Raw genomic sequence first — 25,313 nt, 5'->3', positions numbered from 1 at the left:
TGTGGAAAGATTGCGGGTTTTGAAAATCATTTAGTTCTTTTCTCTGGCTCCTCCTTGTTCTGTGTTGAATCAAGTGCATATAAAACAAACAGGCCTTGTTTTTAATTCTCAGCCAGCCTGTTCCTTGCAAGCTGTTTCACAGCTGTTGATCATAACTAACCATATTCTGCTGATTAGTGCTGTGATCTTGTCCTTTATTCTGAGCTTTGCCCCTGCAGAGGGCAGGACTCTGCATGTAACCCTGTGACCCAAACGCAACTGCTGGGAGCCACGACTTCAGGCTAGAAGCTGAACGGTGGACGGGTGGTCTGGCTCGGACTGTCTGCAGTACGTATGCAGTAAGCTCTGTGCTTTGCCATTGCTTGTATCTCATCTCCTCCTTATTTTCCTAATGGTTAAAGTATTCAGAAAGGCATTGGCTTTAGTAGGGCCTTAAGTCTCCTGGTGCTTGACTCGGAGCAATTCCCCCGGAGCTCATCTCGGTTTAAGGATGGGCATCTTGTGTGAGAGCCAGGGTTCCTCTAGCCCAGTCTGCTGTTCTTCAGTGCATCACGCCTCTCTTATGCCACTTCCAGAGCTGGTCCTTGCTCTTCCTCCTGACCTGGGCCCACCCCATGTGCACTGCAGTGGGCAGCGGCCCTCTGGCACTCAGCAGCACCAGAATGGGTTGGCTGATCAGTGTCAGAGTCAGCACAGCATCGCCTCCCAAAACGCTGCTCCGGTGAGCCTGCAGAAAGCAGAGCTGCCGTAAGCGGTTGCTTCCTCTTTCCAGCAGCCAGCAAAGCACCTGCAGCAGCCACAGCGCGTGACCTGCTGCCGGAGCAGTGCTGCCCGTGCTGGCGCTGTGGTTCCTGCCGAGAAACCCTGGAGGGAGGCAGTGAGCCTGTGCGGGCTTGCAGCAGCATCTCCCGGGCCAGACGGCTGCAAACCCTCGCCGCGGCCCTCGGGCCGGGGGCTGCGGAAGCCACAGTTCACAGTGTGCCGCTGCTGCGGCGGTGCAGCAAAGGAACTAGCATACTCTGGGGAATCAGAGCAACGCCATCACGCGCCCCGTAATTGCAACAGCGTGCTCCTTCGCTCGGGCTCGCTGGGGAACTTCCTTCCCTGGCCTCGCTCAGCGTGGCCCTGCCCCCCACCCCCGGCTACCCACTGGCCCCTCCGTAATAAGCCTCGACAGGCGAGTCGGCCACAATGTTTTCTCCGTGTTGCCTTTGAGACTCACGGAGAAACACGAGCTCCATATTCTTATTGGCGCGGGGATGGCAACAGCTGCAGCCTTGCTGAAAGGACAAGGAGATCTGAAACCCTATAGCTCTGCAGCCCTACTCAGCCTCAGGGACAGCAAATTCCCCAGCACCCGACTCTGCTTGACTTCACGTGATCCCCCAGCCCGAGCACAGGCTCTGGATGCTAGGGGCACTTCTCCATCCACCCTTTCAGATCACTGGGTCATTTATTGCATTTTTGAGGCATTTCCAAGCTGCCTGTGCTTCTGTAAGGGTTCCCTAGCGCACTTGCATTTGCCTTCTGTCTTGTGTTGGCCGTGGGTTTATACAGGGAATTGCAAAGATGAAAAGTAGAGCGTGAACTGAGCTTGTTGGCTACTCCAAGGTCACGGTCCTTGTGCATGCTCATGCCTGGGCAGTACGAAGCAGCCGGCACGCTCAGCAGCATTTAATTGTTGATCTGGGCTGGGGCGGTAAAGCAATGCCCAGCCTGTTGCGCTCTGCCAGGCGTGGGCTGAGGGAGGACTGCAGGGTATCACGGGGGCCAGACTCCGTGTCCCCAGTGTCCTTCCCTGTCCTGTTGCCTCTCTGCCTCCCTCTAATTCAAACGGCTGCGTTGTGGGGACATTGTGCTGCAGGTGCCATGGGGTTTGGAGCCATTACACCTTTCTGTTTCAGCCCGATGGGGACCAGTCTGCCGCAACAGCTGTGTGCTTCCAGGTCTGCTCCCAACTGTTCAGCTATGCTCTCCCTGCCCAAACCGCCGTGGGCCCTGCAGAAATGCACAGAGAACCACCAGAAGGAAAGTTAAAAGCTTTTTTTCCAGCTGTTTTTAATCTAAACACTGTGACTAGATTTTAATCTAATCACAACCCATTGCCCTATTAATGCTCTTTAATGTTCAAAATATACGGAGCAATTGAGCGCCGTCGCTGCAGCCGGCAGCCCGGTCCCCGGGAACCGCGGCCTGCCCGGAGCTGGGCCCAGCAGCGGAGAGCCCCCGGGAGAGGGCTCCTCGCGGGATGCAGCACGCGCCAGCCCCTTGCCCGGGCGCGGCGGCGCCGGAGCAGGGCAGAAATGCCTGCGGAGATAGCGCGGCAGCGGGCCCCACAGCTGCGGAGCTGACATGTCCATCTTTGGGCTGCTCTCCGATTACCAGGCACCTTCTCCGCCGCTGCCAAAGATAGCCGCCCCCGGCCCAGCCTCCCGGCGCCGCCGCGGCCGCGCGGCGCGCGCAGGGCTGAGACTCACGGGGTTTCGCTGGCAGAGCGACGGGTGAACCCAGGGCCATGGCGCTGCAGTGCTACAACACGGGCTGCGGGCAGCGGTTCGATCCTGAGCACAACTCCCCGGGTAAGTGGGTTTATCGAGCCCTGGCGGCGCAGGGAGCCCACGCAGCGGGTGACCGCGCAGGGCCGTGCTGGGCACCGAGCGCAGTGAGAGCAAACGCAGCCCCAGCCCGGAGCAAATTTTGCTAAATGTTGCTAATTCATTAGTGTTTTAACCCCGTCCCCGGTTACCATGTCATGGTGCACTGCATCTTACCCATGCCAGGTGGGAGCCGGCTGCCCGAGGCTCACGGGCACGCGGGGGCTTTTCCAGGGGCTTCACCTCCGGAACAGCCCTGTGTGTTTTTTATTCCTGCTCAGATTCCTGCGTGTATCACCCAGGCGTCCCCATCTTCCACGATGCCCTGAAGGTGAGCGGGGCCTGCTCGAGCTGGGGGTGCCACCCGCGATGGGGGTTTCTCAGTACCTGACCCGTTTTGTCGTGTCCTGCTGCCCAGGGCTGGTCTTGCTGCCGGAAACGCACGACGGACTTCTCCGAGTTCCTCGCGATAAAGGTGAGCAACCGGTGCCAGCCGCTCCGCGGGCCTCCCCGCCACCCCCTGTGCCTGGCCCAGCTTGGGCCACCCTGCCAGCCCCGCTGGCTGCCAGCCCGCCCTTCCCGGCCTGCTCCCCGGAGCCTGCAGCCACAGGTCCCAAAGCACCATGTCCTGGAGATGGGTGCTTGGCTCTCCTCGTCAGCAATCCTGCGGGGCTTTGCTGGGTGGATGCACGTGCCCAAAGCACCAGCCACACTGTGAAGGTCTCCTGGCACCTTGGAGGGCAGGAGGAGGCCACAGAGGCTAGTGGAGGTGGTGGAGACTCCTGCTGCCCTTCAGCTGCTTGAGTGCCCCACAGCTGGGGCCTTGGGCCTTTCCACCGCTGCTGAGGCTGCCCCGCGCTTTTGTTCCTGGGGGTCCCTGCAGACATAACTTCCTGCCCTGGTGTAGGGTTGTAGACCATCCTTGCTGGATGCAGAGCCACCAGGCCATGGAAACCCACAGGGTTTGGGAGCATCCTTCATATTAGGGAAGGCAAAGAGGGCATCAGGCTGTCTGCACTTCTCAGGGCTGCACAAAGGGGTATCACAGCAAGGAGAAGCCCCCTGAGCCGTTCAGCCCAGAGGAGACCTCAGACAAGCCAAAGGCCAAGCCGGCGGTCGAGCTCATCATCCAAGGACCAGCATCAGCTGAGAAGATGCAGCGGGAAAGACCAACGTGAGGCTGCGACAGGGAACAGCACTGTCCTGCTGTGCCAGCTCCTGCGCGCAGCCTTACCCTGCCGCAGCTCCAGAGAGGCAGGGCCTCTGCAGAAGAACTGCTCAGACCTGGTTGCTGTTGTTTTCCAGCTCTGACGAGCCAAGGCAACTCCTGCCAATTAAAGTATCCAGATCTCTGGAGCAGGCGCTGGAGAAATTGGACCTGCCTGCCAAGGAAAAGGCATCCGAGGGCAACAGTGCAGGTAGTGAGGAGCTGCTAGGTGGCAGTGAGCTTGCACCGGGACAGCTGCAGGGAGCTGCCGGGCCAGCTCGGGCTGGACGTTTGGCAGTTCAGCTAGCAGCAAAACTGCAGGCTCCCGTCTCAGAGGAGCTGTGCAATGGGGCAGGACTGCACGCGGGGGCCTGCGTGTGCTGGGTTGCAGCATGGGGCCGGGGGCGGGCAGGTGCCCTGCTGATGCTGTGTGCTGTCCTCACAGGGGAGGCTGCTGCCCAGGTGAGAGCTGGCACCGCCTGCAAGAACACGGCCTGCAAGGCGGTGAGTCCGTGGTGGGTGCTGGGTTTGCACTGCTGTGGGGTGGGAAAGCTGGTCCTGCACGTGTGTCCTTGTCTCCCAGTGGCTTCTCTTGCCTCTCGGCGCAGACAGGCCCCTCAGGGCACCCTGCGGACCCCTTCTGCGGGTGCCCGCTCGGCTCATGGCCACTGCTGCACCTCGCTGGGCCAGACTCCTCCAAGAGGCTTTCAAAGTCCTGCATTTGTGTTATGTTTGCTTTTCACTGTTATTTATCACTCTCAATGAAATAAAGCACATGTTCAGGACCTGCATTTTAGGTCAAATATGTATGGAATAATTCCAGCTGACTTTTAATTAAATGCAGCGCAGCCCACCTTCGAACTTGCACCAAATGTAGGACTGTCTGGCTGCCCCGAGACCCAGAGGAGAGGCCTGCAGGAGCCAGGAGGCTTGGGAAGAAGGAGGCAGAGCAGGGTGATCGGGAAGCAAAGGGCAGCAAGGAGGTGGACGAGGGCATGAGGTTGGCGTCCTCTGCCAAGGAGGGGAATGGACCAGGGCAGCCGAGAGGCCCCTAGCATCCCTAAGGGAGTTTCTGTGGGGTGCAAACTCCTCCCTGCAATGCCCTGCAAACCCTGCGAGGCTGCCAGGCACCCGCCTGCGTGGCAGCACGGCACCCCGGGGCATGTCGAGCCCTGTGCCGAGGCCGGGCTGCTCCATGGAGAGGCCGTGCAGCAGGGCTGCAGCACAGGGATCCCACAGGGTCACAGGGATCGCAGCAGAGTCACAGGTGTCTCACGGACACCACTCCGGCATCGCAGCCACCACTTCTCATCAGCACCGAGGCACCGCTGGAGGGGGCCGGGCTGCCTGCCGTGCCGGAGACGCAGCCGAGCCGTCCCTTTGCTTCTTGTCCCACAGATCTACCAGGGGCCAGACAGCAATGCAGAGACTTGCACTTTCCATCCTGGGGTTCCTGTCTTCCACGAGGGGTAAGAAACGATCCTATATGGGGATCTGCCCCTTCTCACTGGGTTTTGTGGTGCTGGATCCCGTGGGGAGGGTGGCCGTGGGGTGCACAGTGTGTGCTGGAGACCACGAGCACCTGTGCAGCACCGTTGCATGGCCCCAGCACCTTGAGAGCTGGCACAGCCATGGTCCCACTTCCGCAGCTCTTGCTCCTGCCTGGTGTGCCCAGCCCGGCCATGCCTGCTCTCCCCACAGGATGAAGTACTGGAGCTGCTGCGCAGTCCGAACGACAGACTTTGGTGCCTTCCTGGAGCAGCCAGGCTGCAGCACTGGGCGGCACTGCTGGACAGAGAAGAGGGTAAGGGGCTCGCGGGGAAGCGATGGCAGTTGGCAAGCTCATGCAAGAGATGGGAGAGGAGGAGAGCAAGAGAGACAGGGCAGAGGTGTCAGGCAGGGGCATCATGTTCCTCTGAGTCGGTGCTGCAGGATGCCCTGAGCAATTGCCACTGAGCTCAGGATAGTTTTTGTCCAGGAGCAGAAAATACAAAATTGATGGAAAGGAGGCTGCTCCAACAGAGTGGCATCTCTTGACCCTACCACAGTGCACAAATCACGATGCAAATGCGTTGGGATAGCTGTCACCTGAATTTGGGGGTGTGATTTCTCCTGGGGTGTGTGCTTGGCTGGATCACGGCTGCAGAGCAAGGCCATCTCCGGGGCCAAGACTGTCTGTGGCGTGGACAAGCAGCAGCTCCTGCAGGAGGCAGGTGAACTGTGGCCATTTAAGGCTGGACTGTCCCACGAATCTAGCATGTCATCATGATCTACATCCAACCGCAGAGCCCATGCTGCCCTCAAAACCAGGTTTCCTGACTGTGCACAGCATCTTGCTCCTGGCAGGAGCTCAAGTGTAGCAGAACACAGGAACAACCAAGGAATGTCCCTGGTCCGAACATGTCTTTGTGGAGCTACCCCTAGGACAGCACAGATGCCCCCGTCCAGTGGGGCAGTCTGGCAGGGCCTGACCACCTTCTCCTGCACCTCCTCCCCTGGCTCAGGCATCCCCTCTGCCGACAGGGCTAGAGGCGTTGACGTAATAGGTTCCTCTCCTCTGCAGGACAAGAAGGCGGTGTCCTGCCGGCAGGACTGGCACCAAACTAGCAGCCACGTGGTGGTGACTGTCTACGCTAAGAACCCGCTGCCAACCCTCAGCACCATCAAAGCCAACCGCACTGTGGTGAGGGGGTCTGCAGAACTGGATGCGGGCATGCGGTGTGCTGGGGCCACTTGTTTTCGTGGTGTCTGATTTTGATACAAGCCGTGAGCCAGCCATGTCCCAGGGACTCTCTGGCAGCCCGTTTGGGGTGCCGCCACCACTGCGTTGAGCACTCACAAATGGCAGGCTGCCCAGGAGAGCTCTGGGTGTGCTACCCACTAAGCCAGTTTTCTTTGGGTTATCTTTCAGCTTGAGATTCACATCGTCTTTGAGGGAAATAAGATTTTCGAGGCTGAATTGGATCTCTGGGGGGTAAGAGCTTGTTTACTTTGATTTCCCACTTCCAGTAATCCATGGGGTGATAAGCTGAGATGTCGCAAAGCAGTTGGTGCTGTTGGGAAAGCATTTGCAGCCCCAAACAGATTCCCAGTAGATAACGTTACTCCATGTGTAGTCATGAATCTCAGATTTTTGATAAAGCAACAAGACAGTTGCTGGTATGACTTCTATGTGATCCTTCCTGCTCATGCAACATGAGGCAGACTTTAATTATATTAGCATGTAGAAGCGGTGTGACCCATGGGACTCAGTCTCTCCCAGTGCACAGGCTGGTGTATTTGTGGAGTGAATAGTGATTTCATAGTCCCTCCCTTGACATTTTTCATCGCTGGCTCCTGAAGCCCTGCAGGGAGCATGGGTCCATCGCTGCTGCTGCAGCAGTGCAAATGATGCTTTTCTGTGTGCATCCTGTACTGGTACCATCCTCTGTGAGCCATTTCAGGGTTGTGCCTGAGATCCGTGCCCGGCTGACTGCTCTACAGCTAACTAAAGCACCCCAACTGCTCTCTTTTAAACATTGTCACAGGCTTGCTGTTGTCGTTCTTGTGATCGTGGGACAGATATGTCCCCCAGCTACTGGCATGGCTACGCTCTGCTAGGAAAAGCCACAGTGGGTTGTGAGGAGGGCTGTTTTAGAAGGTGCTGGGGGCTGCTCCCGTTGCCCCTGAGTGACAGCAGACCTGTATGCTGCTGGTGCTCTGGTTTTCAGGTCCTCCTCAGTTGAAGAGTAGTTGCTCCCCAGGTTAGTCCCTGTGCTTTTGGGGGAGCAAAAGCATTTTTCACAAGCTAACAGAATCTGAGTTTGGTGTTAGACTTTGAAAAAGAAAAATGGCTCATGCAGAGGCACTGGGCTGCCCCAAAGAGCCCCGGCAGGGTCCGGTATCATTCCCAGCTTCTGCCCTGTGTTCCTGCCGCGGTCCCACTGCAGGGCTCTGTGGGAAGGCAGCTTGATCTCAGCTGCCTGCCCACTCCCACGCAGCTCATCGTGCCCTGCTTTCTCTCTAGGTGATTGACATAGAAAAGAGCTTTGTGAGCATGGTCCCCACCAAGGTGGAGATCACGCTCAGCAAAGCCAGCCCTGTCTCCTGGGGCAGGCTGGAGCTCCCCCAGAGCAGGTCGCAACCCTGCGGAGAGCAAGTGAAGAAGGACATTGTTGACATAGATGAGCCTGTGGGAGCCCAGAGGGATGACTCGGATGATAGCTTGAGCTGGTCAGAGGAGGAAGACGAGGAGATGGAGATGGGAACACCAAGCAATTGATGTTCGAGTGCTTCAGCAAAAGAGAAGTGTCAGCTTCCTCCAGCATGTGTGTTTCTGAGGTGCCCAGGGGCTGCAGCACCACCTCCAGCAGAGCAGACCGAGCCTCCCAGACCAAGCCGAATGCTGCGTGTGTGGCTGCAGCACACCCTGTCTCTGGTTGAAAGGGCAAGTGAAAAAAAACACAGACCAAAGGTTATAGTCCGATATCCCTCATAAGTGCTTAAGAAATGATAGGGGGACAAGATCCCCAGTCTGTCTCTCCCTTCTCCTGCTGCTGACCAGGGCAGGACAACAGAAGAGCCTCACCCTCTGCATAGGAGACAGTTCATACCCATGCTGGGTCTCCTCTGGACCTGTGCCATCAGAGAATCAGCTTTAACATGGACCTCTCGTATCGGCATTCCCTGCTGCCATCCCACAGCAGGGAGGGAAGCCATGAGCCTGGAAGATGTTTGGATGGAGGTGGTGTCCATGTGCAGGAGGGAAAGTTTGTTGATGCTTGTGGCATTCCCAGGGGTTTTTGACTAAGTGCTTCATAAAGAAGTTTGTAGAAATGAAGCTGCCACGGGGTAGGAGGTTAATAACTGATGAAAAGACAGGAAACAGAGGTCAACTGTTTTAACGGAGGGGGAGGAGACTGGCAGGGGGAAATTCCCAGTGATTTACGCTGTTTAACATGTTCCAAATAGCTGAGAGGGTGGATGGAAAATGACGTGTACCCTTTGATGATTGTACTAAAAAGTTCAGGTATTACAAAGTTACCACTGATGGCAAGAATGACAGGTGTGGGGAGTGTGAACTCCGAGCAGGTGGCTGCGACCTGCTCCTCCACCCGAGCGGCCTCTCCTACGCGAGCAGGAGCGAGAGGTCTGTCTCGTGGCCGACAGCCGAGGCTGGACAACCTTTCCCGAGGTTTCTGGTACCCAAGTGTTGTTCCAGAAGCACCGCTCGGCCGTGCTGCAAGTCATGCTGCCCTTTGTGGCGCGTGCGCAATGAACTCGGCAGAGCTCACACGAAGAAGTGAGCCGAGGGGACGGACACCGTTTCTTGCCGGCCCCATTCAGGTCTCTGCGCAGCAGCGGACCCAAGTCTCCTCTCGGCGCAGCTCCTCTCTGTCGGGAGCGCGCCAGCTCCGGTTCGGGGCGCTCCCACGCTCAGCGCTGTGGCGGCAGCGCGCTGGCGGCCAGGCCTGAGGTGAACGGTCGCTCAAACAGAGCTGCAACCTCCGAAGCGGAGCCCAGAAACTCTTCGCAAAGGGGCCAGTCTGGGGCTTTTAGGACAGGGGAAGAGAAACCATTTTGTTGCAGACTTGGGGTATTGATGCGGGGGCTGGATTTTAGTATCGTGCTTGTGCCGCGGAAGAGCAGGCGGAACGACCGCTTCCCCCCCCCCCCCCCCCCGCAGGCCTCGCACCCCCGCTCGCACCAACCGCCCCCTCAGGCGCGGCCTCGCCTGCCGGCCGCGCCGGGGCCGAGCGCGCGTGCGCGGCGGCGGCTGCGCGTGCGCGCGGCGGCGGCGGGGCCGAGCGCGGAGCCGGGCGGCGGCGGGGCGGAGCGCGCCTGCGCGGCGGCAGCTGCGCGTGCGCACTGCGGCGGCAGGGGCGGGCCAGGCCGGGGTGCGGCCGGGTCGCGGGTCCGCTGCCGCCCCGCCAGCAGCAGCCGCGGGAGGTGAGCGCGGGGCCGGGGCCGGGGCCCGGGCGGGGGGTGGAGGGACGCGGGGCGGCCTGACGGCGGGCGCTGCCCTCGAGGGCCGCGGCCCGGCGCACCCTCCCCTGCCGCGGGGCAGCGGCCTCTCGTCTGGCCGGTGCCAGCGGCGGCTTTCCGCTGCGGCGGTGGATACCGCCATTTGGGGAAGCGCGGGTTTCGCCCGCCCCGCCGTCCGCTCCCTCAGGAGGTGCGCGGTTGTCTCCCGGAGAAGACGGCAAGGGCAGGGCGCGGGCTGTCCCTAAAGCCTCCCGGGCGGGAGCGCGGGGGCCTCGGCGTCGCGGCTGCCGTGGGTCCGCTCCTCCTCCTGCGTTAGTTCGCTCTCCCTCCCTGAGAGAGGCCGCGGGCAGCCGGCGTCTGCCGGTTCTCCGTAACCGCTTGTGGTTTCAGTCGTGTTTACTCAGAATTGTAAGGAAGCTTGAAACGCTGTCGTTGGTTATGCGTCCGCTGTGCTGCTTCGGCGTGCCCCGCGCTGCAGCGTGCTTCTCCCTGTGCCGCCTCGTTAGCTCTGTGCTGCTTGTCCCGAGCTGGTTTTCCAGCGTGCAAAACCTTAAGTCCGCTCCTGTGCCAAATGTGAGCTGCAGAGCAGGAAGGCTGCCTTGGGCCTGTGTGCTCGGTCTGCACGCGGCATTCTCTAGAGAAGGTAAAGTTGGGAGACGTATTTGGCGTTTTAGCCTTTGGGGTCTTTCCACGCAGTGTTGTTGTTAATGTTCTTCTTAGAAGGGACTTTACAGAGACCTTGGCAGAACAATGAAATCCACTATGTGCAAAGACTCCTTAGGAGGAAACCGAGTGTGCGGTTTGATTTGGTCACGTGATGAGGCTGTGCCGCTTTGGGAGCCCCGAGTGTTTTCACATCGTTGCATTTCAAATACTACAGAGGTCCTTATCATTAAAACGTGTGTTGTATTTTTTCACTTCACTATCACGCGTCTGCCTGTGTAAATCTAATAGACCGCAGAGGGCCACCAGCCACTGATAACTTCTGCTCGGTTTTAACAGATGCAGTACTTGGTGCAAACGCAGCTGGCAAATTTTGCAATATCTTAGAGCTCACACCATCATACCGTACTCACTGAGTGCATGCTTGTGTCTTTAATCATATCAAAACTATTTAAAGAGACTTTTGAAAATTGTTATTGATGGAATGACCAAGAGTGTTTTTTTTTTTTTTTTTGTCTTTTGTCTTTTTTATTTTTTTTCCCTCCCAGTGAAATTTGGGGAGGGAGAACCAAAAGTGTGTTTTGTTTTTTTCTTGAAGGGAAAAAAATCTAGACTTTCTCAGGGTATATATTGCCCCTCAAATACAGCAGTGGCTTTGTTCCAGCTCTTTTAAAAATACTGTTTTAGAGCAGCAGTAAATGCCAACTGATAAAAGTAATAGAGTGGTAAATTATTAGACTTTTTTTTCACCTCAAAACGAATTTGAAGGACTTTAACTGGGCTTGTCATTCACTCTGTAATTTGTTTAATACTCTTCTTAACAGAACTTGATATCAGAGTTGGGTGGGTTTTGTTCTATTGTTTCTTCTTTCTTTCTTTCTTTTTTTATTTTTTTATTTTTTTTTTTTAATAACAGTAATGAGTAAGACCTTGCCAGAAACTTTAGACAGTAGGAAGGACATATATTATTCACTTTTATAAACTATAAACTGAAGTATTAGGGAACTATGGAAGTTGCCTCTAGCATCTAGGAGGTATGTAGCAGATCCAGGAGTGGAATGGTGCTGTCAAGACTTCCAGTCTCGTCACCCTCAAAGCATGTTAGGGTCATTCACGTGTAAGGAAATTCTGAGAAAACCCATCATGACAAATCCCTATTTTTGCATGTGATTGCGGAAGGAAATGCAAGTTTAATATTCTGCAGTTTGATTATGGCAGGATCTGTTTCATTTTCTTGTACTGGAGATTCAGGTATCTACTTGTGTTCAAATGTTTAGTTCCTATATGACTGTATTTGTACAGATAAACCTTGGCGTAGTGTTATTTCATAGTTGTGCGGCCACTTCACTAGTTTATGCCTAGTGTCCTTTGGAAATGTTCATAATCCCCAAAAAATAACCTTGCATTCATGGAATTTGAGATCATTGATACCATTGATATTTGGTCACTAACTTCACCATTCTCTGATAAAATTTGGAGTATGAGAGCCTGTAGTAAAAATGTTACAGTATTGAGATTTGTGTGGTTGTGATGCTCAAATCATGTTATGCGTAACACATTCACTGTGATTCCCCAAGAGACACTGTTTATATAGTAATGCTGTGTGCATATCAACCCTGCAAATGATTTTAAAATGATTAACCAATTTCAGACAAATTCAACAGGTTAGAGATCTAAAAAACCTTGCATTACAGGTTTTGGATTTTTCAAAAAAAAGGAAGGCCTTTATAGTGTCCACACCCAGGGAAGAACTAGTGAGAACTGAGCTCTTGCTAGGCGTTAGAGAATGTGTACAGGGGAGCCCAGCCTCTGGGCAGAGGTCTGTAGATGGCGAGCCCTGCTGGTCCCCCCATTTGTAGGACATGAGGCTGGACTTGGGCTTATTGACTTAATTTTTTTTTCTCCCCACTCTGCTGCCATTGTAGCTGTTGTGTGTTTTCTCTCCCTAAACAGGTAAATGACAGGGCAAAAATCTCTGCAAAAATGTTGGAAGATGCTCAGAAGTTCCAGCAGATCATTCATTGCTGAAGGAATAGTGAGAACGTTATGGATAAGGTCTCCTATTTAACTTCAGTGCTCTCTCTTGGCATGCATGTGTAGATACATTCTCAAAGTTTGGCACTTGTTCATTGCTTTGGCGCTTGAATAAAGAAATGGAGAGTAAGCTGGGCTATTATGGAATAGTAACACAGTCTTGATTAAACTGCTGAAAGCTTCTTTCTCTTCCCTGTAAGCTCTGGTGGCTAAACTGCATGAATTGAGAGTCTTTTAAACCCCTTTGCATGGGCAAAGTCAGAAGGACAGTTAGAGCTGCGTTATCCTTCCAACTCTTTGCTGAAAGTTTCCTGTGTCAGGTGGACAGTGTGAATCATCTCTGATCTCATTTTTTGTTACTGGAAGATGAGCAATTAAGTTGTTTAGATTTCTTAACTTCTGCTTCTCTTTGCTCTTGATAAAGCAGGATCAAACTTCTGAGCCTGCAAAACTAGGAGGGCTAGATCAAAGGTGGTGGCTGAACAGAACAACACAGGTTTTTATGCTCATTGGGGATGACTTATCCTAAACTCCTAGTACTTTTTCTGCTTACATTTTGGCCAGAATGGGCCTACCAATCTGCAGAGTGAGATATGGAAGACCTGACAAACTCTTTCAAAATTAGATCATCAAAGAACAATATCAAAACTAAAATCTACCCAATAGAGAAAAGGCATCTAGCATTAATGTTACAAGGGCAGCAACATATCCTGCTAAGAATTAGTTCCTCTGCCAAGAATTTTCAAAGTGCAGGAAGTATAAAAAATATAACGAACATCTAGAAAGCCCCAGAAGAAACCAGGTTTGTATTTCCTCCCTGTTTTCCTGTCACTGTTTTCTCCCTTTCCTCAACAGATAGAGAACTACTTCAGAAGTGTTAGAGGATAAAATCTAGAAGCTTTTTTTTTTCTCCACACACAAATAATTTGACATAACATTAAGTGCGATTTCACTTACCATAGTTTGGGGGTGGTAGTGGCGGAAGAAGACTCCAGATAGTTAATTTCTCCAGCAAATGTCTCATTGCGCTACAAGAGAGCAAACTGTCTGTGTTAATGTTACCATCAAGTATGTAATTAGGTTAGAATGGGAGCAACTCTCCAGACAGTGTCTCGACAGGTCGATAAAATCTTGTGCATTCCAAAGGCAGCGCCAGGTGTGCGGATGCTGAGCCCAGACTTTGCAGCATCCTCTGAGCAGCACGCTGAGCCCAGACTTTGCAGCATCCTCTGAGCAGCACGCTAACCCAAAGTGGAATGCCAGTTTTCTCGTTCAAAGGCTTTGATGGACAGGATAGAAATAACTCTCATCTATATATTTTTGCACAACATTTCTTTGTGATTTGTTTTTTGATTCTTTGAAAATAATCTCCATTTTGTCATGACTGCTAAAGCTGTTGTCCGTGTTCTGAGGATCTCCCACCTTAACCGTAATCAAGGTCGGTTTTCTCGCATTGCTGGTGGCCTGCTGCCTGTCAAAATCCAGACTCTTCAACCTCAATTACCTCTCTCACTCCTTTGGACTCTCTGTTTGCTCCTGCCTCTTGCTGAGTAATCTTTAAACTTGCCTTTGAAGCTTATGCCCAGCTTCCTGTGGCTAGATTCCAAGTCTTGTTTTTGATGCGTTAAGGTGTTAATCTGTATTTTATTGTTTTTGAGTTCTTACTACCTGTTGTACCTGGAAGTATACATGGAATCATCTTACTTTGTTTCTTTACTCTCTCTAAAGTTCTTCCTAAAAATTCTTTTGAAGCCCATCACCAGGAAAAAAAAAATCTGTAACAATCTTCCTGCTTTTTGTCATGTTCATTGATGATGATTGATTGGGGAGTGTGGCTAGGGTGTGTTAGTAGGTTTTGTTGTTTTGTTTTGGGTTTCTTTCTTTTTTTTAGCATGTATTTAAACTCATATACTGTGCAGTGCCAAGCTTAAGGGTCCTTGAGAAATAAAAAGGAATTTTTCCACTCAGAAATTTGAATCTCATCCTCTTGCTAGCTTAAGAGAGTTTCATTGTCATGCAAATTGTTTACAAGAAGGAATAAATAGAGACTTTGTATATTATGTGCAAAGTGATACTGATTTAATAGCAGAAGGTTAGACAGAGGTAATACTGTTTGCTTGACTGCAGCTTAAATTAAGAAATTCTTTGTCTTCCATATGTAAATCTTCCAACCGAACTACACCTGCTCACAGCCTACAGACTTCTCGAGGGTAGGAGTTTCTTTCTATTCTTTTTGATTAATGTCTTTAAATTTTGCATTCTAGTACTTAATCATGTGAATCTTTTTTTCCTTTTCCTTTTCTCCTCCCTTAGGCAGCATGCATTTGCCACAAATGATTCCTTTAGCTAAGAAACCAGCAGAGGAGCCTACTTCAGAGCCTGCAGGCTCTTTATTTGTATATGTGTAGTTCATATTTAGTCTGATGTTATGGCGTGTTTGAATGGAATAGTTTTCTACTGCGAATGTGATTCTTCTAAAATCAAAACCTTAGTCAAGTAATTGATGATATTAATGCTGTAAAAGAGCAGTTGTATTCCAGGCTTTTTTGTTACCTTACTACTATGCTCCCCATCAGCAACTCTAATGAATTCTTAAATAAAGCCCTAACAAAATAAGTAACCTTTGAACAACTTGATTCAATCTGCTCCAAATTTTTCTAACAAAAATATATTTTCCAATCTACACGTGTTTCCGTGTGGCTTTGTAGTATAGCAATATATAAAATTGCCTGTATTGTGTTATAATATTGGTGTGAAGACACTGGAACATCGATGTCTGTGTGCAGGTAGGGGTGCAATTCTGGGGTACCTTGTGTTGCTCTGAAAAACTGTAGGTAGAAATGAACCTACATTGAGGGGAAAATGAACTACCTTGAGGGAGTTTGTGGTTCATGTTTTTAAAACATTTTTTTTCCTAAGTCTTTGCAATTTATTTACTTTAGAAAAATATGAACTGGACATAAAAGACTTTGTATATCTCATTCGTTATATGACTTCTGTTGCTATACTTGAGTTTATAATGCAAGTAGCTAATGTAGCTCTACTATCTCTGTGATATCACTTTTTATCAACTAATCAAAATAGCTGTCTGTTGCATGGGAAACAATATTGCTCTGGAATTGTTAATTGCCATTAAGGTTTGCAGCACCAGATCATCTAGTATTTAAGCCAGGGATTTGAATTAAATGCAGGAATAAGCTTTAAAATCTGCTCTTGTGTTGCTGTTCAGTAATATTACATTTGGCAGCAATGCCAGCTTAAGATGTTCCTCCCCTCTGTGATTCATTCCCACCGTGTGCTGCCTCTGGCTTGGTTTTAACAGCTCAACTGACTGTGGTACCGCTCAGTAAAGCGGGTGGAACAACTCCTCCACTACTTTGTGTGTGTGGTCACAGCTGCAGAGGTAGTATGTTACCTGGGAGGGAAGGGGAAGCAGAGTTTGAAAACATCTGGAGATAGCGGGCCAGAGTGTCAGGGCAGGTAGTGATCTGCCGTACGGGGGAGATGGAAGTAAGGACTGCAGTGGTGAGTTACAGTCTTAGATGTACAGCTTTATGACATTAAAATACATCCACTTTTCTGTTGTCGTTTGCACAGCTAGACCTTCTGGATTCAGAAATACTGTGCTGTATTATATGTTGTCAGTAATAGTGTTCAACTGTGATTAATAATAAAATGCTAAAAATATTTAACTTGTAATGCTTTAAGTAACTATATTAAAGGGATTTTAACTTTGGGTTTTGCAAAATGCAACAAATGTTTCTAAGCCTCTAATTTAAGAGATTTTACCTTTTAAAATATATATTTTTTTTATTTTCTCCTAGCCCTGTTAATGAAAATCTTCGAGCAACTCTTCTGGAATAATACATGCAGTCCTGCTGTCAGTTTTTGTTGGTCAGTGATGTTATTCATTTTACTGATTAACTTTACAATTTGCAGTTGCATATACCTCTGTGTTTGACTGTAGCCTTATAGTGAGTTGACTGCTCTTTTTAATGCATGATGGAATTCACATGTATGATTTTCTGCCAAAATTCAAAGTACCTGCTAGATTTCATTTTAGATGATTCATGTTGTTACAGAAATTTAATTCCTGTCATTTTCACAAAAGAGAAACTGTTTCTGCATTCTTCCTCTTGCTTGTCTCCTCCAACTTCCTTCCCTATAGAGTGTTTCAAGATCAAGGTTTCCCTGCACTGCTTCCTGCAACTGATTTTTAAGTAATGAGTGCCTACATATTTTGATATATCCTAAAGCACTGTATGGTGTAATGAACACAGTCAATATCACTTGAGTTGCCTGCTGCAACTTTATCCCAAAGCTTCTGTACTAAGTGGAAATAGCCTACCTTAAGAATTACATGCACTTACAGTGGGAAGACAGTAGTATATAGGTACACACTATGTCAAAAAGGACAGGGCTGAGACTTAAACTGTAGGAAATTGTTGGTTTGTTCAGATGGGCTTGAAGAGGAAGTTGGCAGAAAGGGATTTAATGACTTTTTATTAATGAATTACTTCACTAGTACTCATTTTGGTATGTTTCCTTTGCTATTTCAGTGGTGTCTGAGCTGCAATTTTTCTGGAATGTGTATATAGTCCTTCCCACTTTTTTTTTTCCTCCTGTTTGAAGCAGAGTATTTTCTGCTGGTTGCAAGTTGGGGCTTACAGATAGTACCTCAAAGGCATTTGGGTGAGAAGGCGGATGCAAGTTCCTTCTTGTTCAGGCTAGTAGTGGAAGTTCCAGCATGGAAATGTGCAACAAACAAGTCTGCTTGTAGTTGTTTCTTGTATTTTCAAAGTTCCTGCTGTTCATGTGATAAAGGTTTAGAGTGAAATGAGTTTCAAGCTATATCTGAGGAGTAGAAGTGATAATCCAATGGGTAGCAGGAAGAGATAGGGAAGCCTTTACACATCAGGTATTTCCAATCACAATCCCACAACCTGCCTAGGAAAGTTACTTGATTGCTGGTCTCTCATAGCATGTGTTTTCCTAATGCTCGGTATAAGCTTTCTTTATTGTAGCTCAAGCCTATTAAGTTCTGCTTGTTCTGTCACTGATTAGTGAGAATAATCTGTTCTTGGCTTCCTTAGAAAAATTCTTTATGTATTCTAATCTGGCTATGATGGCTAATTATACTTCAAAGAATAGCTTTTCTTAAAAGGTTCAGAAAGTAGCACTTATATCTGGTGTCCTCTCAACGCTGCAGTTTCTTGAGGTCTAACTAATGCTGAGTTGAGTGAATTTTTCTAGCACACAGTATAACTGCAGCCCAGCAATGGTTATCTCAGTTTATTATAGAATTCTTACAGACTTCTTTGTGCTAAACTGTTTAAACAGTAGAATATGTAGACAAGAAGTGTCAGTTCAGACAGAATGCATGTGTGTGTAACCTACAAATAATAAAGCATCTTGTTACTGTGTTGGACGCCACAGTCCCTTTCAGCTTGCAGATACCTTCTTAAGATGTGTCCCTTTTTCCTGTGGAATACTGTCTGATTATGCCAAGACAGAGAATTTGGGTGATTTTACTCATATGTTTGGAACGCAGCCAGTTGTCACTGAGTTCTCAACTCATTCCATCTCCATTTCACTCTTTACTTTCTAGCCTATACGCTCATTGTAATGGATTCTGTGATATCTGGTCATGATAATAAATGGTTAGCGATATTAAAAACACTTGCTTAAGTTTATCTTTAAAATCACTATCACTGAGTGTGCTTTTCCTAACTTTTCTTCTTGCTTTGTGCAGGACTTCTTTTCTGGGTAAAGAATGCAGACAATAAAGTGTGTAGTTGTTGGAGATGGTGCTGTGGGAAAAACTTGTCTTCTCATCAGCTATACTACCAATGCCTTCCCAGAAGAGTACATCCCTACTGTGTTTGACAACTACAGTGCCCAAATGACTGTTGATGGCCGGACAGTTAGCCTGAATCTCTGGGACACTGCGGGCCAGGAGGAATATGACCGCCTGCGCACACTCTCCTATCCTCAAACCAATGTATTTGTCATCTGTTTTTCCATCGGTAGCCCTTCTTCCTATGCAAATGTGAGGCACAAATGGCATCCTGAAGTTTCTCACCACTGTCCTAATGTTCCTATTCTTCTAGTGGGCACCAAGAGAGACTTGAGAAATGACCTGGAAACAGTTAAAAAATTGAAAGAGCAAAGTTTGGCTCCCACCACCCCGCAACAGGGGACTTCACTGGCTAAACAAATTGGAGCAGTCAAATATTTGGAATGCTCAGCGTTGAATCAGGAGGGTGTTCGGGAGGTGTTTGCTGAGGCTGTGCGTGCAGTTCTGTATCCTGTGACAAAGAAGAACACAAGAAAATGTGTCTTATTGTAGTTACCTCAGATAATGGGTGTTCAAAATTGCATATTGACTAGAATCTTGGAGGGCTCTGAGTTAAATTGAAGATTTGTATCTTGCACTAACAGCTCTAAGCAGAAATGGTTTATGCAAAGAATATTCTTGCAGTCTTATTGCTTCAGGGAAACTGAAACAGAAGTGTTTTTTTGTTTTATTTTGTTTTTTTCCTTTCCTTCCAACTGAGAGGTCAAACATCTATTTAATTTCTGAAGTTCTAGTCTCTAGCTTCTCCAGGGATCACTTGGCTTCTGCTCTTATTTAGTGGAGGAAGAAAAAAGAAGGGACTTCCTTGATGCCAATCTTCTGTACTAGAAAACCATCAGTTACTGGACTTGCTGAAAAGCACAAATTCTGATAACATTGCTTTAAGTGTAGCTGCTGCTTTTCCTATCCCTTCTTTACTGATCAAATTGGTTTTAGAAAGAATTCTGGCTGTCCAGTTGTTGTTTTAAGTTGTCAGTTTAAAGCTTGAAAACCATTTGTTTACATGAAAAAATGCCTGAAATATTACTGAGCTTCACTTCACTTCATAGTGAAGAGTGAAAAGTTAACGTATGGCATATCTAATCCAATGAGCAAGACGCAGAGAACACCTGCAATAATTTTATTAATAGAAGCAGGAACTGATATATCCTAATATAAGGAATTTAGGATAATGGTGAATCACTCAAATGAGTGATTTTGTGCTGTTGAATGGAGAGGTGGAAGAGTAGTTCAGATACAAAGCTTCCATAATCTTCTAAACTGATTTAAGATTTCGTTTCACTCTCCAAAGAGACTTACATTCTGAGAATAAAGTTACAGTTACCTGCTTGAGCTGTTTGAAGTAATTGGGATGACACTTTTCAAAGCAAGCTTTTCGGTGTGATCCCGCTTTCCCTTTGATAAATTCCGGAGACTTGGTAGAAGCCTGTTTGCTCTCGAGGAATTGGTGACTTCGCTTGTTAAAGCTCTTGGAGTCACCGCATGAGATTTAATGACAAATTCCTTTGCTGTTTTTCTGGCAGATCATTGACAGAAAATTTGGAAGCTGTTTACAGGAATCAGGAACCCTTGTTTCTTCCTGGCAACTCACTGATAGTTCAAATTAAGTTTTTAATGGTTAGCCAGTCACTGGATAGATTTACCTGGGCAGTTTTCTCCCATCTACTAGGTGATCATGTATTATAAACTGTTTTAACTGATGTTCCATTTATGTACTTTTTTACTTTCTCTAGCAGCTACAGCAAATGGCTGCTGGCTTTTGTCTTTCAAATTTTTCAGAATGTGCACTGTTTTTTGTGTGTGATTCTGGGACCAGCTGAGAAATGAGTGCGTGAAACCTTCCTTAGACTTAACCTTAGAGCCTGGTGGTATGAAAGCATACTTCAAGGGTATTTTGTATAAAACCAGTGGTGCTGGCCTGGACTTTGTTGCCTAAAATGGACAGTGCTGTCTTCATCCAGATGCAGCCTCAACTGGAAATTCAGAACTTGCTTTTCTTATGCTTTCTACACATGCAAAACTGTACCGTGTATACCCTGGAGAGAAAAAAAGCCTCATTTTAGTAAGATAACAGAAAATAAATCAACAAGGTTATTAGGGATCTTGTGTTAAATTAGCCTTGGTTTATCTGATACAGACAGAAATATCAGGTGGATAGAGACATATTCATATTTGTGCCAACATTCCCCTCTGAAGAGGATGTGCCTTTCTTCAGCTAGCGTAACTGATGCTGACACTAACTACAATTTCTGTATATCTGATGTATGCTCATACTGATATTGCTTTAGGAAACTGCAACCCGTAAATTAAAAAATGCAGTTTGTTCAAATATTGGTATATGTAGCTAGTGAAACAGCACTGAGTTCCAAATATGCCTGATTGCAGAAAACACCAAAATATCCATAATGCCTGATGTTTGTAGAAACCTACAGGCTTCTGTTTATTTTTCTTCACTAAGTGCCGTTGTCTGGAGTGTCTTTGCATCTTTTGTACTTGTAGAGGAAGTGCTATTCCAGATGTGGCTCCTGCCACGGCATTCTGCAAGCTGTAAGGGAGTATTTCAGTGATGTAACTTCTACTCACCACTTTCGGCCTTTACTTTAGTAGGTAGCCTTTAATGTGGGCTTGACTTGCAGGCAGCAGTAATTTTGTGCCTTGTAATTCAAGATTATTGTTCTGTAGGTAAATTTCAGTAACTGAGTAAATAGTTTGTCATTGTTTAAAATGTATTTATTTAAGCCAGTGCACATTTTTAATGCAGGTCAGGCTTAAATCAACAGTCTAATTACCCTGGTGCAAGCCCGTAACTTTTGCTTAATTCAAAGATGTACTTTAAAAAGTTTGTAATATGTTTGAACTGTTCTTAAATAGACTTTTTATTTCAACAACAGGCACCTCTTTTTTTTTGCTACACAAATTTGCAAATTTGTACTGAAGCTACTACTGTTTTAAAAAATTTTTTTACTCTTTTAGATACTGAAATCTTGTAGTTCTGCATCTTTTGTGGATATTCCTAACTGGATGACAATAATTGTATGGAGAAGTCTGTGAGCAGATACTGTCACACTTATCTTGTTTCTGTAAGCTCACAGTGCAGCCATCCTGGTGTTAACTGGAAGAGGGAATGGAGAGAGAAAATTCTACTGCTTAATCGATTTGTTTGAATTGATCACATTGATTACGTTATACTAGAACACTTTATCCCCATCTAGGTAACATAATAGATTGTACAGCAGTACTGAAGAGATTAATATCATTGTGATGAAAATGAGCAGAGAGTGAACTTTGAACAGAACTATGAAAACTTTTACTGCTTTCAGAGTACCTCATTAATAGACTCATTCAAATGCCTTGTATTTCTGCGTCTTTCTGTCAAGAGGAGCAAAAGTCCTGCTGGTCTGACAGTTCATTTACTCTAGCATCTGATTTCCATGAGAATGGACTCCAGGGGTGCACAGATCCAATGAACTCTTCCATTCAATGGGCATTCTCTCAGTTATGATATTCCCTCTTTTTTTCTGTAATTCTTAATGCGTTTTATTGTAAGTAGTCCAGTGCTTCAGTCTGCAATCCATTCCCTTCCTCCCACATTTCCCTCCCCCCCCCCCCCCGACAAGTAACAAATACAGACTTTAAACAATCACGTAGCTGGATTTTGTCTATTTTCGTAAGACCAGAATATTGCAGAGTGAAATTACGAGGATTTCCAAAACTGCTCAAGATTTCTTGTTACCGAGGAGAAATGCAGCGTGCGTGTTAGCATTTAAAGAGACTCTCTTCTACAAAGAGACCAATTTTAATCTTTCAGCATGTGATTAACTTCTCAAATACGTAAGGATTTTTTTTTAATGTTGTTCAAGCCATCCACACGGAGTTGAGCAGTCCAGGAATTCTGTGTCCAAAGGATGCTATGAAGCATGTTTAGACATATAAATGCTTTGTTCAGTTTACAGCTGTAGCTATTTATATGAAATTTAAACTAGGAAAGCCTCACTGTGCTTTGAGTGCTAAACCTTGCTCTGTAGAAATCGTGGTGCTGCTTGGGCTAACCTAAAGGAGCAAACGGATCTCTAATGAGGGCTTTCCCCGGCCGGCTGCAAGAGGATGCAGCACGTGTCCTTCAGCAGTGGGAGCCCGAGCCTCCGACTAAGTGTGGTACTGATACATACACTGGCAACTTGATTTTATACTATAAAAAATTTGTATTACAGCTAACAGTTTTTAATTTTTTTTTTAAATTATGCAAAATTAAATTGTAATAAAACTTCCGTCTCTCTGGCTCTCTTATTAACTTTTTTTTCTCCTCGTAATGCAGCTATTCTAAAAGTAGTTCTTTCCTGGGGAAAGCCAGACTTGGTCTCGCAAATGCAATAAACGATTTTCGGTGAATCTGGAAGCCGGCGCGTTCTCTGCTCGCCGTTGGCGGCGGCCGTTGGCGGCGGCCGTTGGCGGCGGCCGTTGGCGGCGGCCGTTGGCGGCGGCCGTTGGCGGCGGCCGTTGGCGGCGGCCGTTGGGCCCCTTAGCTTGAGCCAGTGCCGCGCGGCGGCCCCGCCCCGGCAGGGGGCGCGCGCGACCGGGTCGCGGCCCGGTTCCGCTTCCGGTTCGGGTTGGGGTTCCGGTGCGGGTTCGCCGCCGCAGCCGCGATGTCGGACTCGGAGAGCGATGAGGAGGCGGAGGGCGGCCGCGCCGAGCCCTTCTCGCTGGCCGGGTTCCTCTTCGGCAACATCAACGAGGCGGGGCAGCTGGAGGGGGACAGCGTCCTGGACAAGGTAGCGCGGCCGCCGCAGCCCGCTGCCTACGGCCGACACCGGCGAGGGTCGCCTCGCTCTGCGGGGCGATGCTTCTGCTGGGCCCTGTCCGGCCCGGCCGCCGCTGCGGGCTCCGGGCCGGGCCGGGCCGGGCCGGACCTGGGGGACGTCCCAGTAGTGCGGCCTCCGGGCCGGGCGCTGAGACGGGGGTACCGGTGGTGCGGGCCTCGGGAAGGGCCCGTCCGGGGGGAGAAGGGCTCCTGGCGATGCAGGCTCTGTGCTGGGACCGGACTGGGGCGAGATCTCAGCGGTCTGGGCTCCGGGACAGGACCAGGCAGTGAGTGTCGGCTCTGGCACAGGACAGCGCGGCTGAAGGCTTAGCCTGGCTGGTGGAGCTGGAGGACTCTCCCAGCTGGGATACAGCTTTGGTCTCTCTAGGAATCCAAGAAGCATCTGGCTGGGTTGGGTGCCCTGGGACTAGGCAACTTGATCACTGAGATCACAGCCAGCGAGGACGATAATGCAGAGGCTGATGGAGCCCATCTGGATGAGGAAGGTGAGGCTTTGGGTTAGCTGTAGTTAAACGATGGAAGAAGCTGTGGGATCAGAGCTCTTATTAGAGGAGAAGAAACACTCAGGTCTTCTAGGGCTGAAAGGAAAACCATGGTGTTACCTGTTCACAACTCATGTGACAAAGACCTCGCCCTCTTTTTCTTGCCAGAGTTAACCCCACCTTATTTCCTGGTCCCTTTTGCACATGCTCTCTTATTCTCTTTAGTTTTTTAATTCTTGTCTCTTTTTCCTCATAAATAAATTTATTGTATGTTTTTCTCTATCTTAAATTCTTACAACACTATTCAGTGCCCAGTCTATTGTTATTATTTCTTTTTATTACGGAGTTTGTTGAACAGTCTCACTGAGTAAGTGAAAGGTGTCTCTTGTACTAAAGCTGGTTACTTCTTATTAGTCTTTATAGGAAACTGGAAAGTGTTGGAGCTGTTGGCTGGAATGAAGGAAAAAAAATCTGATGGGAACAGTTAATCAAATGCTTTTTCCTTTAAGAAAAAAAAGCGTAGAGAAGGAGTTATATGTGCATAGTGAAGTCAGATGTTAGTAATATATCAAAATAAAGTGTTGCATGACTAGATTTTTTTTTTCTTCTTAGGTTGGGTTAAGAGTACAGAAGATGCTGTTGATTATTCAGATATTAATGAAGTGGCAGAAGATGAGAGCCGTAGGTATAAGCAGGCAATGGGCAGCCTTCAACCAGTTCGAAGACCAGGTAAATGGGATAAGCATTACTTAAAAGAGGCTGGAGTAACTGGCAACTAGCGATACGTGTTGGGGCAATTGGCCTTGACACTGGTTCTCTTAAGAGTGTGTTATTGTGCCCTTCCTATTCACTGTTTCAAGAATATAAGCTTTGGGGAAACCTTCTTCACTGGATAAAGGCTCTGCTAGATATGTTCCTTTTTTAATAGGTGAGTTTTGCTTCCAAGTTAAACGATACTCAGAACAGAAACCAGGTTCATTCTTTTGCTATGGGATCCACTGCAGAGAATTCTTGATACCTGCTGATCTTTCTTTAACTTATGTTCTTAGGAATAGGGCTATGCAGGCAGTCAGCTCCTTCTCAGAGAGTAATCTAAGACAGAGTTGAGGTTCTGATCCCTTAATGAGTCACTTCAAACATGGTCTCCCTCTCCTGTTTTGCCTCTGCATCCTTTTGTCAAAAATTATTGTTCTCTAGAAGGTGCTTTGGTTCTCTTTTCAGTCCCAGAGCTCTGTAGTAGAAAAAAATCTTCAAATATCCGTGGCTTTTCCCTTTCAGTAGTTGCTAGCACAATTGCTAAATCCTTTGCTTATCTCTTAAAGTTACGTTATACTTTACCTTTTTGTTGTCATATTGTTGCTGGTGGGATGTAAAGTTGATTTAGACTTTTCAACCTTATTTTCTTACTCCTTTAGCAGCTTTACTAGTTCTACAAAGCTTGAGTAAAGAAAGGTGGTGACAGTCTGTTTCTTTTCTTCTTCTCGTCTTTGTTTTATTTTTTTTTTGACAGCCTGCTTGCTGTCAGTTTACCTTTTTTCCCCCCATTCCACTCTTTCTTAAATTCCAATTTTGCAAATGCTTTTGAACAGGAAAGCTGAAGTTATGAGAGTTTTGGATCTAGTTAAGAAAAAAGAATGGTCATCTTACTAAGCTAATGCGGAGACATGATCACCTCTACGGGTTGGGACAGGGG

At 48.2% G+C, this 25,313-nt stretch overlaps 3 protein-coding genes across 9 annotated transcripts in view; all 3 read left to right on the top strand.

Moving 5' to 3' along the window:
- Positions 1–2,466: 2,466 nt before the first annotated feature.
- On the top strand, positions 2,467–8,839 carry ITGB1BP2 (integrin subunit beta 1 binding protein 2). The gene is made up of 11 exons (XM_062584751.1): positions 2,467–2,579; positions 2,876–2,925; positions 3,013–3,069; positions 3,620–3,768; positions 3,900–4,012; positions 4,247–4,305; positions 5,200–5,270; positions 5,503–5,605; positions 6,365–6,484; positions 6,713–6,775; positions 7,808–8,839. The coding sequence occupies exons 1-11, from the start codon at positions 2,516–2,518 to the stop codon at positions 8,060–8,062; spliced, it is 1,104 nt and encodes a 367-aa protein (XP_062440735.1). The 5' UTR covers positions 2,467–2,515; the 3' UTR covers positions 8,063–8,839.
- An 820-nt stretch (positions 8,840–9,659) lies between these two features.
- LOC134145266 (rho-related GTP-binding protein RhoG-like) lies at positions 9,660–22,583 on the top strand. 5 transcript variants are annotated; one of them, XM_062584624.1, is made up of 4 exons: positions 9,660–9,729; positions 12,382–12,483; positions 16,287–16,356; positions 18,215–22,583. In XM_062584624.1, exon 4 carries the CDS (start codon positions 18,236–18,238, stop codon positions 18,809–18,811), a length of 576 nt encoding a protein of 191 aa, XP_062440608.1. In that variant the 5' UTR covers positions 9,660–9,729; positions 12,382–12,483; positions 16,287–16,356; positions 18,215–18,235; the 3' UTR covers positions 18,812–22,583. The 5 variants fall into 5 exon arrangements, with proteins under 5 accessions (XP_062440608.1, XP_062440607.1, XP_062440611.1 ...); XM_062584625.1 differs by lacking the exon at positions 9,660–9,729 and adding an exon at positions 10,117–10,408; XM_062584623.1 differs by lacking the exon at positions 12,382–12,483.
- A 352-nt stretch (positions 22,584–22,935) lies between these two features.
- TAF1 (TATA-box binding protein associated factor 1) overlaps positions 22,936–25,313 on the top strand; it is a 37,952-nt gene continuing 35,574 nt past the window's right edge. For all 3 annotated transcript variants that reach the window (XM_062584394.1, XM_062584393.1, XM_062584392.1), the window contains exons 1-3: positions 22,936–23,088; positions 23,506–23,623; positions 24,233–24,349. In XM_062584394.1, coding sequence (XP_062440378.1) covers positions 22,963–23,088; positions 23,506–23,623; positions 24,233–24,349 — 361 coding nt within the window. In that variant the 5' untranslated portion in view covers positions 22,936–22,962. The remainder of the gene's footprint in view (positions 23,089–23,505; positions 23,624–24,232; positions 24,350–25,313) is intronic.

Source organism: Rhea pennata, chromosome 11 (genome assembly GCF_028389875.1).
Source record: "Rhea pennata isolate bPtePen1 chromosome 11, bPtePen1.pri, whole genome shotgun sequence".
NCBI lineage: Eukaryota > Metazoa > Chordata > Aves > Rheiformes > Rheidae > Rhea > Rhea pennata.
The sequence above is the reverse complement of the archived record's forward strand: the minus strand, read 5'-3'. Positions and strand labels throughout refer to the sequence as shown.